At 40.0% G+C, this 27168-nt stretch overlaps 1 protein-coding gene across 4 annotated transcripts in view; it reads right to left on the reverse strand.

Moving 5' to 3' along the window:
- NEGR1 (neuronal growth regulator 1) overlaps positions 1-27168 on the reverse strand; it is a 394650-nt gene that overhangs the window by 211143 nt on the left and 156339 nt on the right. For all 4 annotated transcript variants that reach the window (XM_075181905.1, XM_075181906.1, XM_075181907.1 and 1 more), the window contains exon 2: positions 9674-9906. In XM_075181905.1, coding sequence (XP_075038006.1) covers positions 9674-9906 — 233 coding nt within the window. The remainder of the gene's footprint in view (positions 1-9673; positions 9907-27168) is intronic.

Raw genomic sequence — 27168 nt, forward strand, 5'->3', positions numbered from 1 at the left:
CCCCCCACCCAACATTCCCACCCGCAGGACAAACATGTCCCCCAGAGGGACGGCGGGACAGAGCCCTAAATTAGGGACTGTCGCTTTGAACTCTGGACAGTTGGGAGGTATGGAGTCAGATATGCAATAATGTGTGTTTCATGCACATAGGAAATATTGTTTTACTATTGTATTATGTGTCTCAGTTTCCTCAGGACAGTCCGGTTTTTTTGCAGCTAGTAGAAACAAATGTATTTAATATTCTTATGGTATATAGTGCCTTAAATAAACAGGGAAAAAGAAGGTTCATGTTTCTGGAGTGTAGTCAGTAAAAAAAAAAAAAATCAACTGATTGATTTTCTCATTAGTTTTTGATAGACATCCTTCCTCCGTTCCACACACACATACACACGTGCACACACACACACACACATACCTCCCGCCCTTTAATGATGTAATCAGAACAAAGTTCGCAGCGGTGAGTATACAAGAAGGTGGTGTGGCAGTGTGTTAGCATTGCTGCTTCATAGCACTGGGGTCATGGGTAGAATTCCAGGGACCAAGGCCCTATCTGCAGGGGTGATTGGCCATAGACCTTATCAGGAGCTTTCCCGGGAGGCCGATGGCATCTTGGGGCTGTCTGCGGTGGCCCCATCTACAAGAGGCATACCTCCCAACTGTCCTGATTTTAGCAGGACAGTCCCGATCTTAGGGCTATGTAGATGGGGCCATCGCATAAAAATAGTCAAGCTTAGCACACCATTAGTAGCCAAATGATCACCATGCTCAGTTAACGGTACTGTTTTGTATTATTACCATATATTTTTCTTTCTTTTCCCTTGTGTCAGCCGCAGACAGCCGTGTCTGCGGGACGGGACAGCGGGACATAGCTGTTTGTCCCACAGGTGGGAATGTTGAAGGGAGGGAGGTATGTAATCTGCAGCCTAGCGCTTTAAAGCGCTAGGCTGCGGATAAAGATCCAATGAAAAGAAAAGACAAACTACACTTTGATGGACTTGAAATTCATCTAACTCTTGTGAGTACCCCACCAAAGGGGGAGTCTGCATATAAAAGAAGATCCTTTGCCTCTATCTATTAGAACATATTCATTGTTTTATGCATTATTTTACTGTATTACACTATGTTGCTCTTTTCTCTTTGTTCTATGACATCATGAACAAATTATGAGAAACAAGAATCGGAGGATTACCGTCAGGGCCTGATTACCGTCTTACCATTTAAGTATTCTCCCTTTCTATACTTTAAATAGAATATTTAATGTGCGCCTGTAGGTTTTCATTTTACCTTTTCTTAAGTATATTCCGCAAGCTTAGACACACATACAAGTATTTTTTACGAACATTTGCACTATGTTAACTACAGGCATATTTACCATAAATTCACATAAGAACGTACATAACTTTTAAATGATCAGAAATAAAAATAACAACTGCTGACAACATAATTACAACAAAATGTTTTCAAATATTATATATATATATATATATATATATATATATATATAAAAATAGTTTTTCAGAAATAATTTTAAACTCTTCAATGTGCATAGTGCATACAATACAACAATACCGATCAACACAGGGTTTGTATTAGATACATCTGCATGAGCCCTCCCTTACTGTAGATGGTCCCCTTTTTGACCCCGTTTTACTTTTCGAGTCATAAGGGGTCATAGGTGTCAGATGCGTGCGGATATTAATTACGTCTTATTGAGTTCAGAGGTGTAAGTTTGGTTTCTGGGCATGCGCAGTGTGAAATCACGCAAGAGAAGCTACACAGACGGCCGTACGTCCGGGTTTGAATCAGGCCCAGTGTGTGTCTTGTTAGACATTCTGATCTGGCTCTGCCAGATCCACATTGCTGTTCATGCCTGCACTACCATGTTTCACCACTGTGTTGTTTCACGGTGCTGTTTTGCAACTTGCTGTAAAACGCGTTGGGTAATAATAATTGTTCTTCAGTTTAGTAAAAGTGTTTTACAGCATGCCTAGCCCAGCTCCTGTTCTGCTTGTATGAATGAGCACATACATAGACACTACTTGTATCTTATTGCAAACCCGATTATGTCCACTGCCCCATATTTAATGACAACTGCTAAAAAGAAGACTGAAGAAGACATCTTATAATCTTATTCAGACTATTGGTGCGGTCAATGTTATGTGAAGTTTAGTACCATCACATTTTTAACTGATTTTTAATTTTTGTTTCTTACTAACAGACATAAATAAACTGATTTTACTATTTTTACTAACCATTGGTAACCATTAAGCAAAGCTGTACAAGATTACTAAAATGTAGGCATAAGCCTATTTCTCAGAATTTCAACACTGGAAATTTAAACGAAATGATTTAATAACATTTCCAGAACGGTGACAGAATTAAATGTCCTCAACAATATGACTATATCTTCCCCGCTCTACAATATATCATTTTACAAGGGACTGCCATGTTTACATTTATAGATACCGTCCCGATTTGTTGTAGGGGACACAGAAAATAATCTGCTTTCGTTTTGAGGCGTGGGGCAAAACGATAACAACGCCCGGGGCTGTAAGTACAGGGGCCCCCAGCTCGGGTATCAGTGTAATAGAAAGCAAAGCATTGTCGCTTTTATCTGCTAAGTATCCTTCGCAGGTCCCAGGCAAATCTCATACTTCATTTCAAGTAGAGCTGTTTGAGAATTATCATATTAGTTCCACATTCTAGCCATACAAAAAAAAACAAATTAGACTTTGCAAGCCGAGTGAATCGCTATATTAATATTTGCAATTCATTCTGCAGACACCATAAGCATAAGGGACACAAAGCTCACATTTGCTGTACAATGTCAGTACTGCATCATTTTTCACTGCAAGTTGTTTATCAGAATGATTGGACTTTACACTTGAGCCGCAGCTTTGAAAAGTGACTGTACATTCTGCATATAGATGCGTTTATATGTATTTGTGTAATGTTGTATAAATAACCTCTTGAATTCCCTTGACTGACGAGAGTTTCTCTAGTAGAATTCCCGCGCTTCGATTGCACCATTCCGTTGGGCTTTCTTTCTGTGTTCCAAACACATTTTAATGTCTGTGGTCACTTCTATGGTTAGATACTGTTGTGCTAACAGCTTCTAAGTTTGGGTACAGGCTGCAGGGCTTTCAATTGGGCCAATCACATAACATAAAAAAAGTTCTGCCTGATATTGCATTAATGTGTACACTCCAATGATGAACGATGATCATTCCAAAGCTCATTGTAGCATTTCATTCGATTTTTAAACCAAACTAAAAATCTCATTCAACGATGGAACGATGTCGTGACGATTCTGCAGCGTGTAAGCACTCAGGACCGGCAGTTTCCATAGATCTCTATGGAGTGTGCAGAGTCACAATCTTTTCAGCCGATGGTTATGAAAGATGAAGAGCACAGATCTGAAGGTAAATCGTGTAAAATGTGTATAATGTGTACACATGAATCGGCTGCTGATCGGGGCTTTTTTTTGTCGAGTCATTGGTAAAATCGTTAACGATATCACATCGAGGAAAATTTTCTGTAGTGTGTACCCAGCCAAAGTCAAGATAGGTAACCCGATAAATTTCAAGGGCTCCATAGTGCAGCCTTCTAACATTCCAAAGTAGTGCAAAAAACTTTAATCTCAGTAATGAGTTAAAACAATACATGTAATCATACTTGCAAACCTTATGTTGGCCGGGTCCAGGAGATCCTGGAGGGAAGGAAGAGTGTATGGGCAGAGGGGACGGGGCTTCACAATTTAAATCATTTTGCCCCCGCCCCCAGTGACCTAATGCCTGTTTTAGAGCCGCACATTCTGGCTCTAATTTTATTGAAGTGGGCAGATGGGCCAGATGCGGGAGAATCGCCAGCTCTCCCGGGAGTCCGTGAGACTGACCCGAATTTCGGGAGTCTCCAGGACATTCCGGGAGAGTTGGCAAGTATGCATGTAATCAAATAAAGAGACACCTATCTGTAATAACATGTCAGCAGGCATCTTGAGCAAGTGTCATAAACTATAAAACACATCGGACAATAAGGCAGGAAGGTGGTTGGGGGCAACCGATAAAGGCTCAGAGGGCAGCGTGGGGTCCTAGTGCCGGATAATGCCCAACACTGTCCTAAATGTATAGAAATATATTAACATTTATTGGGAAATTCATTAATTCCAAAATCCATATTTGCTCTAGGCATCTCGGCGTCACGCTGCCCTTAGAACATTTTATTTATGACAAAATAAAACTTTTTTTTTTTTCTGAAACAGAATAGTCCTTCGTCACTGACAATGGATACACAGCTACACAGGGTATATTTTGAGATGCATGGTTTAAAAGACACCCCCCTTTCATTACCCCCCCCCCCCCCCCCGCTTCCTACATGAGGCTATCAACTCTAAACTCATGACTTAACAGACATTATCACTTCCCATTATATTCAACGAAAGGCAAAAGAAACAAAAACAAAAAATTCTAGACAAACACCACCCTAGTATATACATTAGGAAAACAGATATGCTTACATCTGATAATAAGTCTTTCACTTTCATCGAAAGGTTGTTAATGAAATGGAATTTGCTCAAAACATCGTCAAATCAGTTTCACAAACAAACATTTTCTTGGCTCTATCATGGATGACTAAATTGCCTAATAGGCATAAAAGGCCAAATTGGAGAGTTTGGGGATCTTACAGGGCTCTAGAGAGTTAAAGAGAGCAGGTGACTCCAAGCCGCCAAGAATTAGTTTGGCTTATGATTATGCGCCCCCATTCATATCCGTGCTCGCACATTTTTTCACACCTGCTCATCCATACTGCTGTTAATTAAATATGGAAGTTGGCATTTCAAGACTACTCTCAAATATTCACGTTCATTAATTGTAGTTAGCACATGTGGATTCATGTGCTAACACATTATTTTCATTCTGTGTATAAACACAATTGTGAGGCATTGTATTATATTATTAGAATCTCATATATCTTAGGTTTGGTTATGATAATGTATCCAACACCAAAGGTATTTAACCTCCCGCTGTAAAACCAGCACCGAGGGCACGTCCGTAACCACTACGGTATTAGTTATCGCAAACTGGATGGAAGAAGGAGGAGGAATGAGTTAGGAAAGGTATACAATAGACAGGAAATTAAATAATAATTAACAAAACAATGGATATTAGGTTGTAACTGTCTTGAATACAAAGTATTGTTCATAGGTTTAGAAACTGTGGAGAAACATCCTTAAAAAAACAAATATTATACATGCATTCCTTCTTGTCTTTATCCAAAAGAACAAAAACCTTAATTCATGCACTCATCATCTCCCACATCGACTATTGCAATTCCCTCCTTACTGGACTCCCCAAAGTCAGACTTGAACCCCTACAATCTATTTTGCACACAGCGGCTAGATTGATTTTCCTTCCAAACCGTTCTTCCTCTGCTGAGCCACTCTGTCAGTCTCTACATTGGTTGCCTGTATTTCAACGAATCCAATATAAAATTCTTCTACTAACATACAAGGCTGTCAACAAAATTGCACTGACATACATCTCCTCACTTGTCTCAAAATATCTCCCAATTCGACACCTCCATTCTGCACAAGATCTGCGTCTCTCTTCCACTCTCATCACATCCTCCCATTCTCGGTTACAGGACTTTTTTCGGGCTGCACCCACTTTGTGGAATTCCCTCCCTCGCACAGTAAGACTTTCCTCTAGTCTTCAAGCGTTCTCTGAAAACCCGCCTCTTCAGACAAGGTTATGATATTCCTCAACCACCATCTTAATCTCCCCTATTACCACCCTCTACACAGCTAACACAAGACAACAACCCTCTGACCAACATTGCCACACACACAGCCCACTCAGTACTTTTACCTTTGCATTCTAGCTGGTCCAGTGTGCAATATGATGTAGCACATGTCCTTGTGTTTCAAACTCCCATTGTCATATAGATTGTAAGCTTGCGAGCAGGGTTCTCTTACCTCTCTGTCTGTATGTATTACCCAGTATTGTTTTATTAATGTTTGTCCCCAATTGTAAAGCGCTACGGAATTTGCTGGCGCTATATAAATAAATGACGACGATGATGATGATGTTAAGCTAACTAAGCTTGGAATATACTGGGGATAATATACAAGTCTGTATATACACACATTGTATAGACTTTAGTGATGACTGGTTTCATGTGGAAAATATTTGAAAGGACACATCTGCCCAAATGTTCCTGAGAAAACAACCTGGATACTGTTCAATGGTTACTGCTAAGATTGTCATATTGGTCACAAATTTCAGAACCCAGAGCAGGTGAGGTCTATTAAGAAGTTATGTGGTCTTATGCACGGGGCGTAGTTGGTTGATCATAGACTTGGAGGATCCGGCGTTAGTTGTGAAGATTAAGGGCCAGGCTTTTTCTGTTCTGATTTTATGCCTAAGTCATTACACTGGTTCCTACTGAACTGATAAATTGCATTCTTGATGCCTCAATCATGGCTTGGTGATGTAACTAATTCATCGTGAATCTGGCTGTTTTAGGAGTATCGTGCTGCTCACACAATGTCTACCTCCACTGTGTAAAGGAGATGAGCCGACACGAGAGGAATTTTCAAAACAATTCAGTAGAATATTTGCGTCTTTCTGCATTGGGTTGCAGAATGTTGTTTGTTTCTTAGATGACATTTGGCGTTCAGTGTTTTGTGCGTAATTCCTCCTTTCTATATAGGAGACCAAGTTAGCAAAATGCAAATGTGCAAATACAGTGCGGAACGGCAAAGTCAAAGCATAATTCCAAAAATATATCGCTGGAATTTTGCACCTCTGAGAAAATGCCTCTGCAAAATGGGACTTGCAAAAACTGTTGCTTTATTTATGCTCCTCTCTTTAATTATTCACTGCAAAAAAATGGGTTATAAACTTCAACTCTGTATATGTTTGAGCTTAAATGTTATTTATACTCCAATATATGTGAAAAATTAGCATATTTTTTTGACAGAAGGTCAGGGGGATTTCCAGGGGGGTAGAGACTGTGGGTGCACTTCTACAGAGTGCATTGTACAGCGACCGAAGATACTGCAGCCATCTACAACTTGGTATTAAATGGGGGATCAAGTGTCCGGTGCCCCCTGCTTTTTTCAAGGCACCCCTAAGCCAAAATAATTACCAAGTAGTCCCCAGCCTTGCTTACCACTGGCCCTGGCAGAGGCACCCCTGTGAGATCTCTAAGGCTTCCCAGGGAGCCTAGGCGTACAGTTTGGGAACCACTGATATAGACCATACTTGCCAACTCTCCTGGAATGTCTGGGAGACTCTCGAAATCCGGGTCGGTCTCCCGGACTCCTGGGAGAACAGGCAAGCCTCACGCATCCGGCAAATACCTAACTAAAATAACGCGATTCGCGTTGAATCGCATCATTTTGGCCCCGAACTCGCATCAAAACATCATTTCTGATGTAGGGGCGGGGCCAAAATGAACGTGCCCCGCCCCTCCAGCCCTTTAGTTACACCCCCTGTACGGGATCTCCCGGACTTCAGTGACTTAAAGTAGGCAAGTATGATATAGACTAACTGCAATATAAACTTGTTAATGTATGAAGCTAATTGATATCAACTGTGCATGTTGGATAAAGGCAGTATGTGCAAATGAGATAATAAAAACTGTACAGCTTTTAGTAGGAACAAAATACTGGAATGTGAAACATTTTAACAAACATCATCAATTTTTATATATCCTCTATATCAAGTTAAAAAAAAATAAAAAATGTTTACATCTGAAGTTTGGCTGCAAATAAATATTTAAAATCACAGATTTGAAAGAATATCTGATAATATACGGCAAAGAGAGATCACATCTTGCCAACTGCTTTAGGCCATGATTGCAATGATGCATTTATTTACTCAGGAACACAGAATATTGTAGCAAAGCTCAGTGCAGGATTCCACCAGTCTGTCATTTCTCATCAGTTACAGCAGGAAAGATACATTATATACGGAGAGAGAAGGTATTTTTTTTTTCCCCCCACAATTATACAGACTATATGATGACTATGATATATGACACGAGAGGAATTGAAAAATAGCAGCAATTGGAAAATGAAAAAGATAGGTAATGCCGGATGAATATGTATGTACAGATTTAGATAGGAGGGAAATATTTTGCTGAAATTTGCATATACTGCATTGGCAATTTGCACGGCTAGAGTTCATGTACAGACAGGAGAGAAACTATATGAGACATTTGTACTTTGCCTAATTTTGGTCATTTTGAGGTTCTCAAATCGAGATGTGTGTTAAAATCAACGTTATGAAAAAGTTCTTAGAATTACTAAATATTGTCTTTTAGTGTTTTGTTTTTTTTGCTTTTTTTTATTCCCTTAATGTTACTTTTCTCTGTTTGAAGTGGTTGTTCAAACAATTGGGAATTCATTTAAGGAGAAACAACTATTGGTCCAATATTTTGATCCTCCAGCCAACTGAACCCCAGCGGATTCGCTCACCCTATGTTAGCTTTTAGAGGGCTTGTGTTTGCAGGGTGCGACCTTACTGGTATAACATGCTTGCCCCGTGTTGCTGCTTAAGAGGGCAGCCCCTGTTTGGGATCCAAATTCTCTTTTCATTTATCCTTTAACATTGTGACTGTTTTGAGAGTATAAATCTATATGGGTAAGCGCCTTAATTTTATTCTCAAATGCAAAATGTATAATAGCATCCAGCCTCTACAATAAGGACCTCATTATGAGTCGGACGCAAAGTCCGTTTTAGGCGCATCTAACCAAAAAACACTACCACGCATGTGCAGAAAGCATCAAATCCGCCTGCATCTTGGACGCAATTAACACTTGCGACAGCTTGCGACTACGAGAGAATGAGAGGAACGCGGAATTGTGAAGGCGTGACCATGTAAATACATCCTAGTCGCAGTGAGGCGCAGACACAACACACGTCAAAACAGGGCTAAAGCTGTGCGGCAGGAATTAGGTGGCGCAAGCGGTTAGCCAGCTGCAGGAACTGCTCGCAGCTCCATAGGGTATTAAGAGTGGGACACAACTGGGGTTTCTTGCCACTCGCAATACCCTACCAAGCTGCGGCACACTCCCACTCCTACACTTCTTACACGGACTTTGCGTCCGACTGTAAATGAGGTCCTAAATGCATTGCAGAAATTGATTAGTAAGCTCTGGTTTTTTTAATCATTTGCATCTGAAAATCTGCAGGGATGCATGTATGTGTCTATGAATGTCTATGTACTATATATAGCAATACTGGAAATATGGTACCCCATGCAATAAAACATATACATATTAGGAGTCAATAAGACGTTCCATATCTGCCATTATCAATGGTGTACTTTATTCATTATTATTCATTTATACTTACGTTTCGATTTGAATCAAAACAAGTACTTATATGAGGAGACCCTCATCCACGTACATTTTTGTATGCATTCCACCATAGAACACTTTCCCCATAAGTCATGTGACCCAAGTGACATCATTACTCACCAGATATTCATACATATTGCAAACAATATTTTACACGTATTTGTGACACTTCCGCAGCACCCACGTTCACGTATGTGTGTCTATATTCTGTATATTATTATCATTATTTATTTGTAGGGCGCCACATGAGGTCCGCAGCGCCGTGCAGAGGTAGAACAACAGTTGTTTAATATACACAGCACTTACCTTGAACAGTGAGATGAACTTGCATTGTCCTAGGACTGTGTTCAGTTTGTACCGAGCAGGTATACGGTCCGTCGTCTGAAATGTCGACTTTTTGTATCCGCAGACTGTATTCCTTTTTGTTGGCCGTCGCGATGGAAACTCTGGGGTCCACCGACCACTTGTCGTTGCCCGCAAAAATTATACTGGAACGATTCAACCAGGCTCCCTTTGACGCTCCATCTTCCAAGAAACACCTGCCGATAATTAGACAAATCGTTACAACATTATTAGCAAAGGAATCACGTATCTCCGTATCAACTACAAAATCAGTCACAGTGATGGTGGCAGTCACAGCAATTAGCTGCTGAAGAAACATTTATGTTTGCAGGTTTCTTCTATTCCGATGAAGTTAACACTCAGCATTGCATCTCTCAAGTTAAATATTAAATGTAACAATTTAGAAATTCTGAGAATAATAAAGGTCAAAATTAATGGTTGTGTAGAGCCCTTTATTTATTTGCCTCTTGCATAGTAAGTAGTCCGCTCACATTTCAGTTTTTGGAACTACTGGAAATAGGCGCGGTGGTCTAAAAATATCACTTCAAAGTCATAAATTTGCCCTCCCCATCCATTGACTCTTAAAATCTCATCCAGCAAACAAAAATTTTATTTTCTATGAGCATCTAGCTCGCATATCGTTATTAACACCGACAATCTATCCAGGTGCTCTTATCAGAAGATGACTCATTTTTCATCCCCACCAATGCCGCCATCTTTGCTCGTAAACCCATGTGCTTCCCCATATAAATAAAGGCAATCACAACGTGCTTGATTCATTAAGGAAAGTAAGGCAAAAAAATGAGCAAGGGGTGCAAATTAGTTTATTATTTTGCACATAAGTTAAATACTGGCTGTTTTTTCATGTAGCACACAAATACTTGATGGCTTTATTTGTAAACTGCAATTTAAAGATCTAGAATATGTCTTACCCCAATTATAAATCTGGCAGCACATTTTAAATTTACCCCCCCCTCCAGTGCAACATGGTTTTGCCAAGGTGCAAAGTTACTGATTTTTTTATTTGCTTTCCGTTCCTTAATGAATCAAGCCCATTATTTTTCAGTCTGTGCACAACTTAATGAACATGCTTTTTTTTTTTAAATGATAAAATATCCAGCCCATAGTTGCCAACATTGGCAACTTGTGTCCCGGGAGGTCTGGGAGACAGGTTGGTGTGTGGGGGCGGGGCTCCCAAAAAAAAATTGATCTGTTAGCCCCGCCCCCAAATCAGTCATGACTGTTTTGGCCAATAAAAATAGGGGGCGGGGTCACAATGGTGCATATACTGCACCGCTACGCCCCGCCCCCTCTGTTTAATTTGCAGAATCGGGAAAATTGCCTGCTCTCCTGGGAGTCCAGGAGACCAACCCGAATTTTAGGAGTCTCCCGGACATTCCAGGAGAGTTGGCAAGTATGATCTAGGCTCTGTTCTAAGTCTTATTTCCATCCCCATCTTCCGCTCTCCATGTGCTTCACATTAGTCCTGTATCAGGATTTTCATTACAAGTAGAGATATATATTAAACTAAAGGTATCATTTGTTTCATAATTGTTCCTTGTATTTTGCTAACAATATTTATAACATTATTTGAATTACTTTGCAACAAAAACGTTATTATCATTTCAAACAATCATACCCTGAAGGTACAGGAAACCACACCATGAAACACAAAGACAATAATGCCTTGTAAAAAGCCAGGACACATGGTTAAAGGTTCAGTGAATTCAGAATTCTCTGATCGGAATGCACAGAAAATTATTCTTTATATTTGTCTTTCAAATTTCCCAAACATATTTAATTTTTTTGTGATTGAATGGATTTTCACGGGACAAATAAAATGTATTTTAATTTGCAATAGGATGCACGCAATGCTCTTCTTCAATCAGGGCTGGGTAGATTGTAACTCAGATAACCGCAATGTACAAAACAAACAATAATTATGGAAGCAAGTCACACATTTAATTTAGAGAGCTCATTGAATATGAGAGATAAAATATTAATAAAAATTGTTAACACCCTAACATGTACTTGCAATTTTCTGCTAGATTTAATAACTATATTTTAGTAATAACTTTTACCATCTGTGTTTCTGTTTCTATCTTTATTAAGAGACAAAAAGTAGCACACGGTTAAACAGCCACGAGCAAGGTACGGAAACCAAACGCCGAAAGTGAGAAAGAAAAGGTTCATTAAACAAAATTCATGACATAGTAATAAAATAACATAGGTCGGTACAGTGAATCATTAACACATTCAAAATTTTCTTTTCCAGCTGTTCATGAGACCAACTGTGTCCTCACCACAGCTAAGGGGGTGGGTGGTTGTAGGGGCTCGGAAAACCCCTCTAGACCAATATCACTGGTTACTCAACACCAAAGGCGGATCCAGAGGGCGGCAATTGGGGCTCCCACCCCTAGCAGCTATCGTCATACCTTAAAATTGCTGCTGAGATGTCTGATCATCGGCACGGAGGGGCGGGGCCAGCCGTGCCATCCAATCAGAGTGGCGGAGGGCCGTGGATATGAGAAACCGCCACCCCTAAAAAAAATATAGGTCCGCCTCTGGCCAAGACTTGCGCTGAGGCAGGACGATGTGAATTGTAGACTATTCCAGGACTTATACATTGGACCTGATTTATTAGGGAAAGTAAGGCAAACAATGAGTTTTTCTCATTGGACAAAACCATGTTACATTGCAAGGGGTGCAAATTAGTTTATCATTTTGCACATAAATTAAATACTGGCTGCTTTTTTATGTAGCACACAAATACTTGATGGCTTTATTTGTACACTGAAACTTAAAGTTGATCTAGAACATGCCATACCCCAACTACAAATCTGCCATCACGTTTTAAATTTGCCTTCCCTTCCAATGCAACATGGTTTTGCCAAGGTGCAAAGTTACTCATTTTTCTTGCTTTACTTTCCTTAATGAATCAGGCCCATTATGTTCATTATATATACTGTGTATAGTGTTTGTAGAATATGTATATACATTGAAAATTTTTGGGAGAGACATAGATGGAGTCCTCCCATTACAATCCTACCTTTAGCAATAAAACAAGTTGGGTCCCACTGTTTTGCTTGATCATCTTTAACGATTGAAAAAGGTCAAACCAAATGTAACAATACGAAAAAGAATACTCGCAGCAAAGAAAAGATTTGGTCCAAGTGACCCCTTGAAACACAGGGGTGGGGGTTTGGGCAATATAGTCTACATGCTAGAGCGATTTAATGTAGAGATTGCACAGCGTTTATCTGAACACACCTGCAACAGGGGCCTGGTAATTATAGACTGTCCTAAAAGTTTTTGCCTAGTTCCTTGGCACCAGTGAGCCCATGAGATCACTTCAGTATTATATATATAAACAAGAGAATACAAGTTAGACAGCTGTATATACTGGACACATGACTAAGGACATGTTGAGTTAGGTATAAGTGATTATTATTATTAATTTTTATACAGCTGTATATACTGGACACATGACTAAGGACATGTTGAGTTAGGTATAAGTGATTATTATTATTAATTTTTATTTATAGGGCGCCACAAAGTATCCGTAGTGCCGTACAAGGACAAACAATGGCACAGTACAAGGTGAAACAGCACAGTACAAGTAACAGTAAGCACTATAACTCTGGGGGCTCAGGCACAGCATGAAAGAGAGGGAGGGATGGGAAAAGTGAGTACAGGCAGGTAACTATGGCCCAAGAGGGTGGGCACGGATGACAGGTTGAGAGTCACTGAGGGGAGCGGAGAGAAGCGAGAGGAGACAGAGGGCAGAGGGACTGAGAGGAGGTGAGCTGAGTAGCTGGAGAGCGCAGTTAAAAGTGATGGAAACAGAAGGTAGGAGAGCCCTGCTCAAAGGAGCGAACAATCTAAAGGGAGGGGAAGACAGACACATGGATGAGACGGAGAGACGGGAGAAACGGAGACGGAGTCGAGGAAGGGGAAGAAGGGATGAGAAAGAGAGGTAGCCGACCGGTGGGAGTTTAGGCATGAGACTGGAAGGCTTTAAGGAAAAGGTGGGTTTTTAATGTTCATTTGAAAGAGGACAGATTAGGGGAAGTTCTGATGGAGCGGGGGAGCTTGTTCCAATGGAGGGGAGCGGCGCGGGAGAAGTCTTGGATACGTGCGTGAGAGGAGGTAATCAGAGGGGAAGAGAGGCGACGATCGTTGGACGATCGCAGTGAGCGGGAGGGAGTGTGATCAAGTAGATTACATAAACGTTGGTGATCAACCATTCGCACGTCTTGCTTCATCAGGGGTATGTGATTGCCAAATAATATACTATTAATATAGTTTATTATATAGTATATAATAATATTTCTTCATTCACATTTCCTTGTCCTTGTGTTTCACTAAGTTATGTATCTCAACCGATCCTGAGTCACTGATGCCCTCCGGATACAGAACTGTCAAGTGATTTCTTGTCTATGTATTATCTATAGCGGAGGCTGCACTGCTTCATTCAAACAGCATTATATAGACTAACAACAGGTACAGACAACCAAACTGAGAGTTAACACTGTGCAGACCTCATTATGTATAGAGAGAGACTGACGCCACGGGCTGTGAGAGTGACTCACTGTGCCACTAGTGGTTGGTAGGATCGCCTGGGGTCTACGTGAGTGTTGGTCATCACCTGCGAAATGTCGCTCATCTCTACAAACAAGCAACTCGCTGTGTTCCAAATGGAAATATTTGCAACATTTGTATTATAAGGATATATACATATATATATATAATAAATCTACAAAGTTGTAGTTATTCAGGAGTGTCAGGATGATCGACTCTTGTAGTTCCAGCAATTCACACAAACAAACCAAAGTACTTACAGTCCCATGTGACCATGCTGCTAGCTAGACACACAGTCCCCTAACTAGTCACCGGCCACTGGCTGGCGTTGGTCGCCTGCTCATAAGATAGGATCCGCTATTTAAGCCTACTCCCCAGAACTAACCAGACAAATCACACACAGGTGCTCCACCTGTATCCTTAGTGTAGTGAAGTGTGGAGAGGAACACTCTTCCTTCATGGACTGTGCAAACTGCCATTCTAGACACTAATATACATATATATATAAAATCAATATACGGTGAATGTATATGGCCATATCGATTGATAATCTGATCGAATTAGATTGAACATTTTCATCTTAAAGAATCGGATTTGTGTGAAGAGTCTACCAAAAAAAGTCCTTGTAGACCTTGACCTCCAGTGTCGTGAATGACAATACAGAAAATAGCCTTTGTAGCTAGTGGCAAGAGTACCATGGTCACAAGGCTGCAACCATGATGGTTCCAAGGAGACCCCCATGACTAGTTGCAGGGGACAGAACCATAATTCTCCCCAAATGTCTGGGAGACTCGTGCATTTTGGGGCGCCTTCACAGGCTCTGTGCCATTAGGCCACCCTCCCGTCTCCTGCACCCCAGCTTGTTGGCAGGGCATGATGTTGTTAATCTTCTCATCAACGTAGGCCATTCTGTTTGAGCATTGTTAGTGTCAGCATTCATATCATACTTGCCAACGTTTAAAACGTGAATTCCGGGAGAACCCAGGCAGGGGGCGTGGTTGGAGGGCGGGTGGGGGGTGAAGTGGTGAATCGCGTCATTTTAGGGAGTAAGTTCCAGTATGCGGGATACTAGCCTGCTCTCCCGGGAGTCCGGGAGACCTACCCGAATTTTGGGAGTCTCCCGGACATTCCAGGAGAGTTGGCAAGTATGATTCATATTGCATCACAGAAGTGATTCCACATCTATAGGGCTAGTGATGTGTCTGGCAAATAGAGGGCCTTAAAAATGTGAACCATCATCAATCGTACATCTCACTTGCAGAAACATTGTACATTGAGTTTAATTTAATTGATCATTTAACCCTCTATACAACGCATGCAGCCTAACACTATAACATACAAACACATTCTGAATCAGTGCTCTAAATAAAATGATATAGGACTATAGGTAACTCTTGGCATCATTTTATTTTTTTTCATTGTAGAGTTGCTCATCCACGCTGTCACTATCTTACACCTACGCCTACTGCCAGCAGAACGCTGAAACAAGCTGCTTGTGGGAAGTAATTCTCATATATATATGTGTTAGTTACGTCAGTGTGTATCATTGAACACCTTTGGAAAGAATGAATATCAGACCACTGGTTCATTTATTGGGTAAATAGGAGAGAACGATGCATCAGACGTACACTGCAGAGAGCTTTTTCCTTTTCGTAAAACAAACCATTAAATAAAGCTGTTATAAAGCTTGTATTGCGGGGTGATTTGTTCATTTGCTGTTTGATGTAAGCGGAAAAAAGCCTTCATATTTATGATGCTCCAATTTCTACTGAAAGAGCATTTTAGGAGAACAAGCTGCCCGGTAAATTTATGGTCTATATATTGGACTGGAATAGAGATAGTACAAATACATGGTTTATTGTTATGTCTGTTTCCAGACAGTAGGAAGCCTAGGTGGGACTTTTATGGTCCTGGTTTTCTGTTTCAAAATGATGAGTCCAACAAGACGTAGCCTCTGTGGACCCTGTTGCTTGGATTACTATGTAATGACAGATGTGTGCATTCTAAATAATTATTATAAATATCCCCCATTAACAATCAAATAGTATTGGCCAGCTAATATAATTATATATTCATATTTACCTTATGGTAATATATTAAAATAATATATACAATATCATGAAAAATTAAATTTCTCCCCATAAGTTAATTAGAAATTAATTTTGACCCTTAGTCAATAAATAATGATTTCCTACATAATTTATATATCAATGGTGCTTTCTCTCATGTTCTGAATGGCGATATAGCTGGAGCAGCATCCAGTCTGAGCAATCTCGCCTCTCAAAACCATCTCTTTTTTCTGGCGTTTTCCCGGCGTTTCGTCAAACAGCAGCGTAGTAAATCTGGCTGTTTGTATTTTAATCATGTTAAAAAATCAGCTGTTTATGTCCAAATGTTTAAACCACACTGAAATGTTCATCAAGCTAGTTAATAGACTTTACCTGACCCCCTCTAGAATCCATAAAATGTGGCCCTCCCAGTCTAAGCTGTGCTGGAGACAATGCTCGTTGGTTGGGGATTTGCTTCACATCTTTTGGACATGCCCGGTTTTGCGCTCTTTCTGGGCTCAGGTATTTGACCTTGCTAAAAGAGTGACCAGATTGGATCTTCCTCAGACCCCCGAGATTGCCCTTCTCCAGGTATATCCGCCTCATGTCCCGAGACAGGCCTGTTATGTGTTTAATCATATACTTATTGCCGCCAGAGCCGCCATAGCCCAGGCATGGAGAGCACCGCTCCCCCCCTCTCTGTCAAAGGTAATTACCAAAGTCCAGTATGCGTTTGAAATGGAAACACTAGATGTCCCTTATTCAATGAGACCATCTTCCCCATTGATGAAATGGTTTGAATGGCATGTCTACGTGACCGACGGGGGTGGGGCTCCTGTAAATATTTCTTCTTCTCCCCCTGCTATTGGCGGTTCTTTGTCAATAGTTGCGCCCTGATTGAGTGTTTATGTCGGGTTTTCCAAGTCCTAGGCCAGGTCTGGTGAGTTAGTTTAAAGTTCCACAGTAAACTGAATACTATAAATTGTATACTGTCTGTAATTTGCAAATGCTATATTGGTGTGTTCGAACTCCCCCCCCCCCTTTCCCCCCCCCTTTTTTTTTCTTCTGTACCCCCCATTTACTTAAAAATTTTTTCAATAAAAACGATTGATGATAAAAAATCAGCTGTTTTACTAATGGTTTAGCCTTAAGTAAACCCAGTGGTTTCAAAACTGTCTGAAAATACTTTGAAAACTGGCGGTTTCATCAAACCGCCCTATAGTAAATCTAGCGCCAAGGGTCCAAGTTCTGAGGTTGCATTACATCAAGCTAAGTTTTGAGGCTGATTCTAAAGGCAGCAACAGGCAGACTCGTAGGAGTATATTTACTAAACTGCGGGTTTGAAAAAGTGGAGATGTTGCCTATAGCAACCAATCAGATTCTAGCTGTCTTTTTGTAGAATGTACTAAATAAATGATTACTGGATTCTGATTGGTTGCTATAGGCAACATCTCCACTTTTTCAAACCCGCAGTTTAGTAAGAATACCTATCCCCCTAGTGTATGAGAGTGTGGGCTCTATTCTGGAGTCACCTTTGCTCTGATTGGCAGAACAGTGCCATGGGAAGGGGTAATGGATGTCAGAGCTATTTGCTCAATATCATAAATGATTCAGGAAAGATAACGGCAGGAGCAGCACTCATCGCTATATCTAAGGGTTTATACGCCTGAGAGGCTCCCAAGTGACTGTGATACATTCGGTCTGAACTGCTTGGTGAATAGAGCTTAACCGGCACCACAAATAGGGATTAATGAACCCTATGAGGAAAGTGACAACAAGACCCATGAGGGTTCAGAAAGAACACTGTTATCTAGAGTCTATGTTCCATCTGACTGCATTTCTATACAATGACGTCAATATCACTCGGGCATGTACATTATAATAGATTATTAAGCACTCATACTTATTTACTTATGCTTTATTTAATTTGTAATGTAATACATTTACAATTCAATACACACACTCCTATACACTTAAGATGCAATGCTGTTCATTGAATAAGTAATATATATTTATTTTTATATATATATATATATATATATATATATATATATATATATATATATATATATACACAAGTTAACCCGTGCATGATACTCATGCATTCTAGTCAAATCAAGCTACTTAAGGTGTTAAAAAGGTTCTTGTCATGCATTTGGGGCTAGCCCAGGCCTCCTCAGGGGAAGAGCGTTACTTCCCGACGTAAGCGCCCTTTTTTAACGTGGTTTTGTCCACATGTCACCACCTCATTATTCTTCTCCATCACCTTATCCTTCATCTTTATCGCCACATCTATCTAGATGTCTATCCAGACACCGGGATCTCTCTCAGCGGTCCTGAGTATCACACTCCTCTCGCTCTGTCACCCCCGGCAACCACCAACCACTACCCACTGTCACCCCCGGCAACCACCAACCACTCCCAACTGTCACTTCTCCTTCAAGAAATATATATATATCTTTTTTAAATCTTTATAAACACTTTTAACAATTAACAAATTAAATTAACAAATTAAAAACATCTTAATATACCAAATTTCAGGCCTTTCTGATTTTTTTTTTTCCACACACACTAAGAATTTAGTAGGTCAGTGTATAACTCCGCCCAGCAGGTGGCGCTGCAGCTTGGTTTTATTTTTTACACACACAGACAGACTAACACACGCCACTAGACATTTATATTATATATATATATATATATATATATATATATATATGTATACACACACACATAACATATATTCAATACGTTAAGAAATAGCATTGCATTTTTAAACAGTTCACTCGTCACAAAACTTGACATTCCAATTTTGATCTAACAGAGCACACAGTAGCTAGTTGCAGGATTATTTGACTTTAATTGCACAATTACAATACATAACCTACAATCAGCTTCAGTCTGATTGCTTTTGGATTATTTGGTCATATATTAAACCTTTTAGATTGATGTTCACCCATACACGTGTTACTCTTTAACAATTTAATACAATAAATGTATTTTAAAATATACTGTGTTTACAGCCAGGGGCTTAACTATCATGGGTGGGAAGTCTGGTAATGCTGGGTTGACCCCAGCTCCGAGACCCCCACTTCCCACTGACATCCCCGCTCCCCGCTGATGCCATCACTCTTCTCCCAAAGTAGAAGTGCGTAGGCCTCTTCATGGTAATGTGCTTCTCCCAGGACTGGGCCACGCAGGCTCAGGAGCCTCCCGCCCCATCCTGTATTGAGAGCAGAGTGGGAGACCCAGCATGGGTCCTACAGCAAATTTTGCTGAAGGGCCCGACGGTGTACTCTTCTGTCCCTGTGTATACCTTGAGTAATCAAGTGTAACAAGCTAAGTAAAAATATAGTTGCTTATACGGGTGGCATGGTGGCCTAGTGGTTAACACTTCTGCCTCACAGCACTGGGGTCATGAGTTCAATTCCCGACCATGGCCTTATATGTGTGGAGTTTGTATGTTCTCCCAGTGTTTACGTGGGTTTCCTCCGGGTTTCGGTTTCCTCCTACCCTCAAAAAAACATACTAGTAGGTAAATTGGCTGTTATAAAATTGACCTTAGACTCTCTCGGACTATGTGTATATATGTTAGGGAATTTAGACTGTAAGCTCCAGTGGGACAGGGACTGATGTGAGTAAGTTCTCTTTGCAGCGATGCAAAGTTAGTGGCGCTATATAAATAGATGTTGATGATGATGATGATATGCTTTTGTACTTGTACACAGACTCAAACTGCTTTTAAATAGAACGGTGTCATGCCACTATTGATTGAAGCTTTATGAATTGAGTACATACAGCCAGACAGACAGTCACAATAGAACTCCCATGCTATCAGCAACAGATACATATAGATCACCATATAAAAGGAATAAGAAAGCAAACATCATGTATTTTTATGTTTCGAAAAAACCCAACCAACAGTATTCAGCTTCTAGATTAAAATCAGCTAAATGGGTATGTCCTTGATCTAACACCCAGACAAAGACTAGATGTTAGATCACACAACAATCTATTCAAGTTTTTTTCAATCCCGCATCTCTGATACATCTCAGAAACTCTGTTTCTAATTATTCATGTTCGTACTGACTTCATTTTACCGTCTATTGTCTTTTAGTTTAATAATGTATTTCAATACACGTGAGATGAGAAATGGATGCAGGTATTCAAAAATCAAATTACAGCGGATTTCTTACAAGCACACAAAGGTCAGATGAAAAATAAAGTAAAGGAAAAAAAAAATCGGTTTGGTTATATTCCTGAGTGACACAATAGGCAAATGCTTGGAAGAGATCTTCACATTATTACAATGTTTCCCTGTGCATTTAATAGGCATTCTTACTGACAACTGTATGAAACTAATAACTGAAGGAAAGGAACAAAGTGTACAGAAAAGAAAAAAAACTAATTTAGGATCAGTTTCAACATCGCTTGAATCAAAAAGCAGAAGCCTTAAAGGTCATTCTTAATTGAAAGTCTTTCCAGTGAGTACTGAGTGAAAAAAAAAATGTATGTCCCACTCACACAAAGTACTGAAAAAAAAGTTTAAAAAAAAACATAAATCAGATGAAGATATAAAGTTGGCTGCACAAAAATGTTGTAAAAGTGATGAAGATCAGCAAAAGGCGATGTTAACCTTATCTTGGTGTGTTTGAAAATGATTTTTTGACCACACAGCTCAGTAGACCTCATACTTTCAGAAAGGCCTGAAGATGTAAAGGACATTGTGTGTCCTGCCTGGAATTGCATTCACAAAGACAAGGGTTGGACCTTTCTCTTTTACTAGGATCAATTGATTTTTTTTTTTTTCTTTTCCTAGGTATTTTTGTCTGTTGAAAAGTAAAAAAAGCCCATAAAGCTGATTGGCAGAATCACAGGTTTTTTTTTCTTTGTCTGTTGAGAGGGAGCAGTTATGGAGGGTTGGGTGCCCGGTCGCACACCATTACCAGGACAAAGGAAAAGCAACGAGCGCTCATATTTCTTCAAAGTGAAAAAATAGTAATGATGAACAATGTTCCTATCTGTCAGAGCAATCTGATCATTAATAGTTCCGTGAATTCTGGGGCACACTGATAGCATCCTTTCTATCGGGGCAAGGATACAGATGACACGCTTGCTCTTTAGATCTATTCAACTCCTTTTGGCATGATGTGGAAATGGAATGTCAGGCAGATCGTTCTTTCTGCATGATGAACACTATTATATATATATATATATATATATATATATAGGGCAGCACGGTGGCTCAGTGGTTAGCACTTCTGCCTCTCTGCACTGATGCGAGTTCTCTGTACAGCGCTGCGGAGTTAGTGGCGCTATATAAATAAATGATGATGTTGATATATGTCCTACTCACTCGCTTGCTTAGTGCTTTCTCTCCCTTGTATTCTCTTTACCTTATGGAGATTTTGATTTTGAAGAAGATAATACAGTAGTGGGCAAAAGACGGCCCCTTTTGCTTTCACCTCTGGCCCCCCCAGTCGCTGCTCCCAATCTGACTATCAGAATGGTGCAGGGAATTCATACCCAGAGTAAAAGAGAGTGCACTGTGCTCTCCCCCCTTTTAAGGCAGGAGGGCTGCACATGCAACCCTCCACTTGTTTCACGCTGCTCCCTACTGAGCTAGTAGTACACACATGCATATTGTTTCAGAATGCTAGTAGACCCCCAAACAGTGGACTGCAGTTGTAAAGAATTCCAGAAAACAAATTAATATTAATAATCATAATCCCTGCTGGCAATATATATAGGATAATGTAACCCCTACTGAAAACTATAAGCATGTTAAAAGTTATGTTTAATGTTACTGGTCAAGAATCTCTTTAATATCCATAATAATTTACAGTAGGGTGTACATCGTTCTGTATTATACACAAGCTTTCCTACTGCACATTGATGTGATGACATAAAAAGTCATCAATTATAAGCAATAACATCTAGGACTGGCGGAATTATGTTCCATCGCTATGGGGATTGCTACGCTTACGGCAACGCGCTCTTACTGTAGTCAACTAATGCTTGCCTGCCCCTATTCTGCGTCTCCATGCGTAAGGGGTCGCACATCTACGATACACACAAATCTAGCAACAGACACATTTTGGTGCAGTAGGGAATTTGCGTACATTCAATCTAAAAAAAACCCTGTCCTATGCCCATCTTTATTAGGTCCATTGTTGTCTTTATGACAAGTGATGTCTGAGAGTAACAACTAATGATGGTGATGATGATGATGATGATGACTATTATTATTAATATTATTATTGCAAGATCTTATTACCTGTTGCGTAAATTATTCTGTGTGCATTATGAGTAAACCCAAATAAGATGAAAAGAGCGCTACAAAATATGGGGATAAAGTCAGTATGTGGTGGATGAGATTCCTTATGATCAAAAAATGGACCAAAAGATGGTGGTGTACAGGATTCAGTAGAGGATTGTGCAGGAGGAGAATTTGATAGGGAGATATACTGGTGAAATAAAGATGAAGATGAAATTAGAAGAGATGAAGATGATTAGAAGTGTATGATGGAATGATGTGCGGCAATGTGTCTGAGCAAATGAAGATGGACAATAAGAGTATGATAAGGTCATGTGGTGATGAGGATAAAATAAAGAATGTGAATTGATTAAAATAAAATAATGACACATGATGAGATGATGTTGTCATGTAAAAAATTTGGATGGAGTCACTTGCTGGTATTAGCGCAACTTAACAAGGAGGCGTGGAGACTAATGCACCACCAGTATTCACCAGGGACCCCCGCAAGGAGGAATGGGCTTGACTGCAAGGGGTGCTCAGGTCGCGGTTCTCCAGGACAGTCACCAGCGCAGTGGTAGGTGATGCGAGAGTAGTCAGACTATCCGGGTCGGATCCAGCCGGGATGCGAAGAACAAGCGGAGAAAGCAGCGAATGTTCAAGGATAGCCAGGAGTCTGGACCAGAGGAGTCAAATAGGTGCCGAATCACAATCCAAGGGCAGGTCTGGAAACAAGCCGGGTCAAGAGCCAAATAAACACTGGAGCAACGAGGATGCGGTGCCTTTTGAGCATGTGCCCGCAAAGTGCCGGGCTGGGAGAAGGAGAATGTCCCGCTGCTAGGCAATGAGATGTGTCCAATGGAAGAGGCGGGTGGTCGTCCCCGGCACACAGGAGAAGTGCCGGGACGGTTCCTGACAGATGTGAACCAATGAGGTTTGAATAATGGTGTACGAGGGAGTCATTTGAACAAGTTATTATGTGATAAGAAGTATTTTGAGATGTTGTGGATCAACAATGATTTAATAAAAGAGTATGACGGGGCCATGTGAGACATTGAGAATGGAGTAAAATAACGGGATGAGCATGAAATTGGAGATGTTTATACTTCAAATAAGGATGTATTAAAGGGATATAAAAAAAATGGTGTAAATAGATTTGTATGATATAAATAAGTTATTATGATGTGAACTGCTGAGGATAAGTAAATCAGTAAGATAAACTGAAATAAAGTGAAATAACAAACAGATGAGGATGTTATAATCGGGTATAAGGACGTGATGTGGATGAATGAGGATGGAATAACAATGAATGCTGAATACAAATGAACAAATGATGATGGAGTAAACACATATGATGAAGTGATTTGACCACATTAGGATGAAATAAAGAGAATGATTAAATAACCACTGAGAGTGGGATAAAGGAGAGTGACGAGTTGATGTCCAGGCTTCAGTATGAGATAAAGGAGGGTGATAAGGTTATATGCTGGGGTGAAATGAAATATAAAATTGGATGAGGTGATATGCAGGAAAGAGGATATTTACCGGTGGAACAAATGATGATTAATTACAGGAAAAGGAACAATGATGTGGAGGGATCAATATGAACACAAGAGAACCTTAAAAAGGATGAATACCATCCCTACCTAACTAAAATGAAGAGCATTGAAGAAAGAAGCAGACAGTAGAAGTGTCTCTTGTCATTTCAAGTGTGAATTCAACTGGAATGAAGTATTCAGTGAACCAGGCAGCAAAAAAAATGACAAAATGTAAATATTGCTCATTAAAACTCCAGCAATGTTCTGTGATAAAACATATCCTGGCAATTAATAGCAATGAAGCAGGAGGCTGTCTACACAGAGGAAAAGGTGTTACAGCCTAATATATAAAAGTCATAGCCTGTACATGAAAGGGTCAATAAATTAATTGAAATATGACTGCAACATTAATTTAATCCCCTTCTGTCTCTCACACCTCTAGGAAACCAGCACTGTGTACACAGTCCACATCCACATCTCAGTGTTAGTTTTTTTTAATTAAAAAGAAAGAATTAAAAATTCATACAACCAACTTACAAATGTGGGAGATCTTCATTGATAGTCTATTCTGCATTTCATAACTTTAGGTGCTAATATTGACCTAGGGCAACAAAAAATAAATACGGACCTGCTTATAGAGATGAGCAAAATCTTAAAAAATGTTCCATTGAGTATTGACCTTAATACGCATTTAGTAGCACAATTGTTCATGTTTGGCCTTAACTGTCTTGCATGGGGTTCTACCTAACCAGGCCACAGAACATCATCATCATCAACAACAACATTTATTTATATAGCGCCAGCAAATTCCGTAGCGCTTTACAAATGGGGACAAAAGCAGTAATAAACAAATTGGGTAAAATAGACAAAGAGGTGAGACACCCCTGCTCGTAAGCTTACAATCTATGGGACCATGGGAGTTGGATACATGAGGTTAAGTCTACACATAGCATTTCGGGCCAGCCAGACTGCAAAGATTAAAAAAAACAAAAAACATAAAAAGGCAAGAGGGATTAGTATGCTATATGATCCAGTCACACAGCAATGTTTGTCAGAGAGTTATTGTCTTGTGTGAATTGTGCAATGGGTGGTAATAGAGTAATCTAGTAAGGTTAAGAAGGTAATTAAGGAATATTATAATCTTGCCCGAAGAGGGGATTTTTCAGAGAACGCTTGAAGGTTTGTAGACCACAGATGAACCAATACCGTTGCCGTCCCTGCTCTATTTATAAATTCTGCAAACTGCGGAATACATAAATTAGGGCATAAACAACCTGTTCTGTCATTATTATTATTTCTATTTATTTATTTATTTTTAAGGCGCCACAGATTTCGTAGCGCCGGATACAGAAGCAAGTAACAAATAGATGAGGTAATACAGATAAGTAGCACAGATGAGTGTGAGTAATACTATGGGGACTACACAGAATGCAGCAAAATACGTGATGGGACATACAAGGGAGTGAAACAGTCGACAGACGTGGGACAATAGGTAGAGAGGACCCTGCCCGCAAGAGCTTACATTCTAGAGGGAGGGGTGGTGAGAGATAGTACGAGCAGCTGGGAGAAAATGAAGATGGCAGGTGAGGAAAAGGAGGTGATGATATAATGAAATTCAGTTTGCATAAAATTCTACCTCAACTTTGCTCACCTATACCTGCTTGTCTTCTTGTTCCCTCTTGGAACATGTAATTCACTCAAGTTAAAGCTGATTATAACAATCCCTCATACCTGTTCCATTGCTGTGTCTGTCTCTGATCCTGGTCGAGCGTAGCTCGGAGAATATATGTCGATCAGTGGTTACCAGAATTAGCAGACCAAGACTCGGAGTAACTCAAGGATTTAACAGGCTGGAAAAACTGTCACAAAATGGTCTGTCACCGTCACACAAAATAAAAATGTATCTGTGTACATGACTGTGCGCCAAAAAGAGAAAGTCTAAATGTATTTTTCTATATCTTATGCAAACCACAGTAATAGGGTCCAACTTTCTTTTCATACTACTAGAATGCTAAAGGGAAAAACAGAGAGTAAACAAGTTAAACAATAAATTATACATTAAGTAGCAGACATAGTTAATAGATTTTTTTCATTGGATCATCATCATCCCCATTTATTTATATAGCACCACCAATTCCACAGCGCTGTACAGAGAACTCACTCATATCAGTCCCTGCCCCATTGGAGCTTACAGTCTGAATTCCCTAACATACACACACACAGAGTAGTGTTTATTTTGTCAGCGGCCAATTAACCTACCAATACATTTTTGGACTGTACAAGGAAACCAGAGCACCCGGAGGAAACCCACGCAAACACAGGGAGAACATGCAAACTCCACACAGATATGGCCCTGTTCGGGAATCGAACTCATGACTCCAGTGCTGCGAGGCAGAAGTGGTAACAAGGTAACAAATTCAACTTATTACTCGCAATAGTTAAAAAATAAAGAAAAGAAAGAAAGGCTTTCAATTGTTAAAAATATTACAAAACACGTTATGTTGGGTTTGTATCGGTGTGATCATTAATAATAAAACAGATATATATTAAGACGGTAATGAATCAGAAACTAATCGTAAAGTAAAAAGATAAAAAAAAACACAAGAAAATAAAGTTGATGTTTAATGTGGAAGAGAAGCCGCTTTATTTTTAGAAATCCCTGTTTATTGGATGAAGCCAGTGTGATAGCGTTTAATTACCGAAACTCTACCGACACCGCCAATGATTTACCGTGGCAAGACAGAAATGTAAGTGCTGGGAAGCTACAGAGCAAAATAAATAGCTATATTGACTTAATACGCTAGCTAGTGAGATAGCCAGTTCTGTCTTTTATAATTTGACAATTAAAGAAAGCCGCTTCTGGAGTATAGTACTGTATTTCACGTTAATTAGTACCATGGGGAGAGGAGAAAGAAAAGAAAGCGTCCATCACACGCCGGCTCCCTGCACTATGTCTAACAAACTTCTTAAATTATAAATGGGTTACAATTTGCCACACAATGGACATATGACTGAAACGGCGGTCGTATTTCTATAATA

Source organism: Mixophyes fleayi, chromosome 8 (genome assembly GCF_038048845.1).
Source record: "Mixophyes fleayi isolate aMixFle1 chromosome 8, aMixFle1.hap1, whole genome shotgun sequence".
In the NCBI taxonomy this organism is placed as follows: domain Eukaryota; kingdom Metazoa; phylum Chordata; class Amphibia; order Anura; family Limnodynastidae; genus Mixophyes; species Mixophyes fleayi.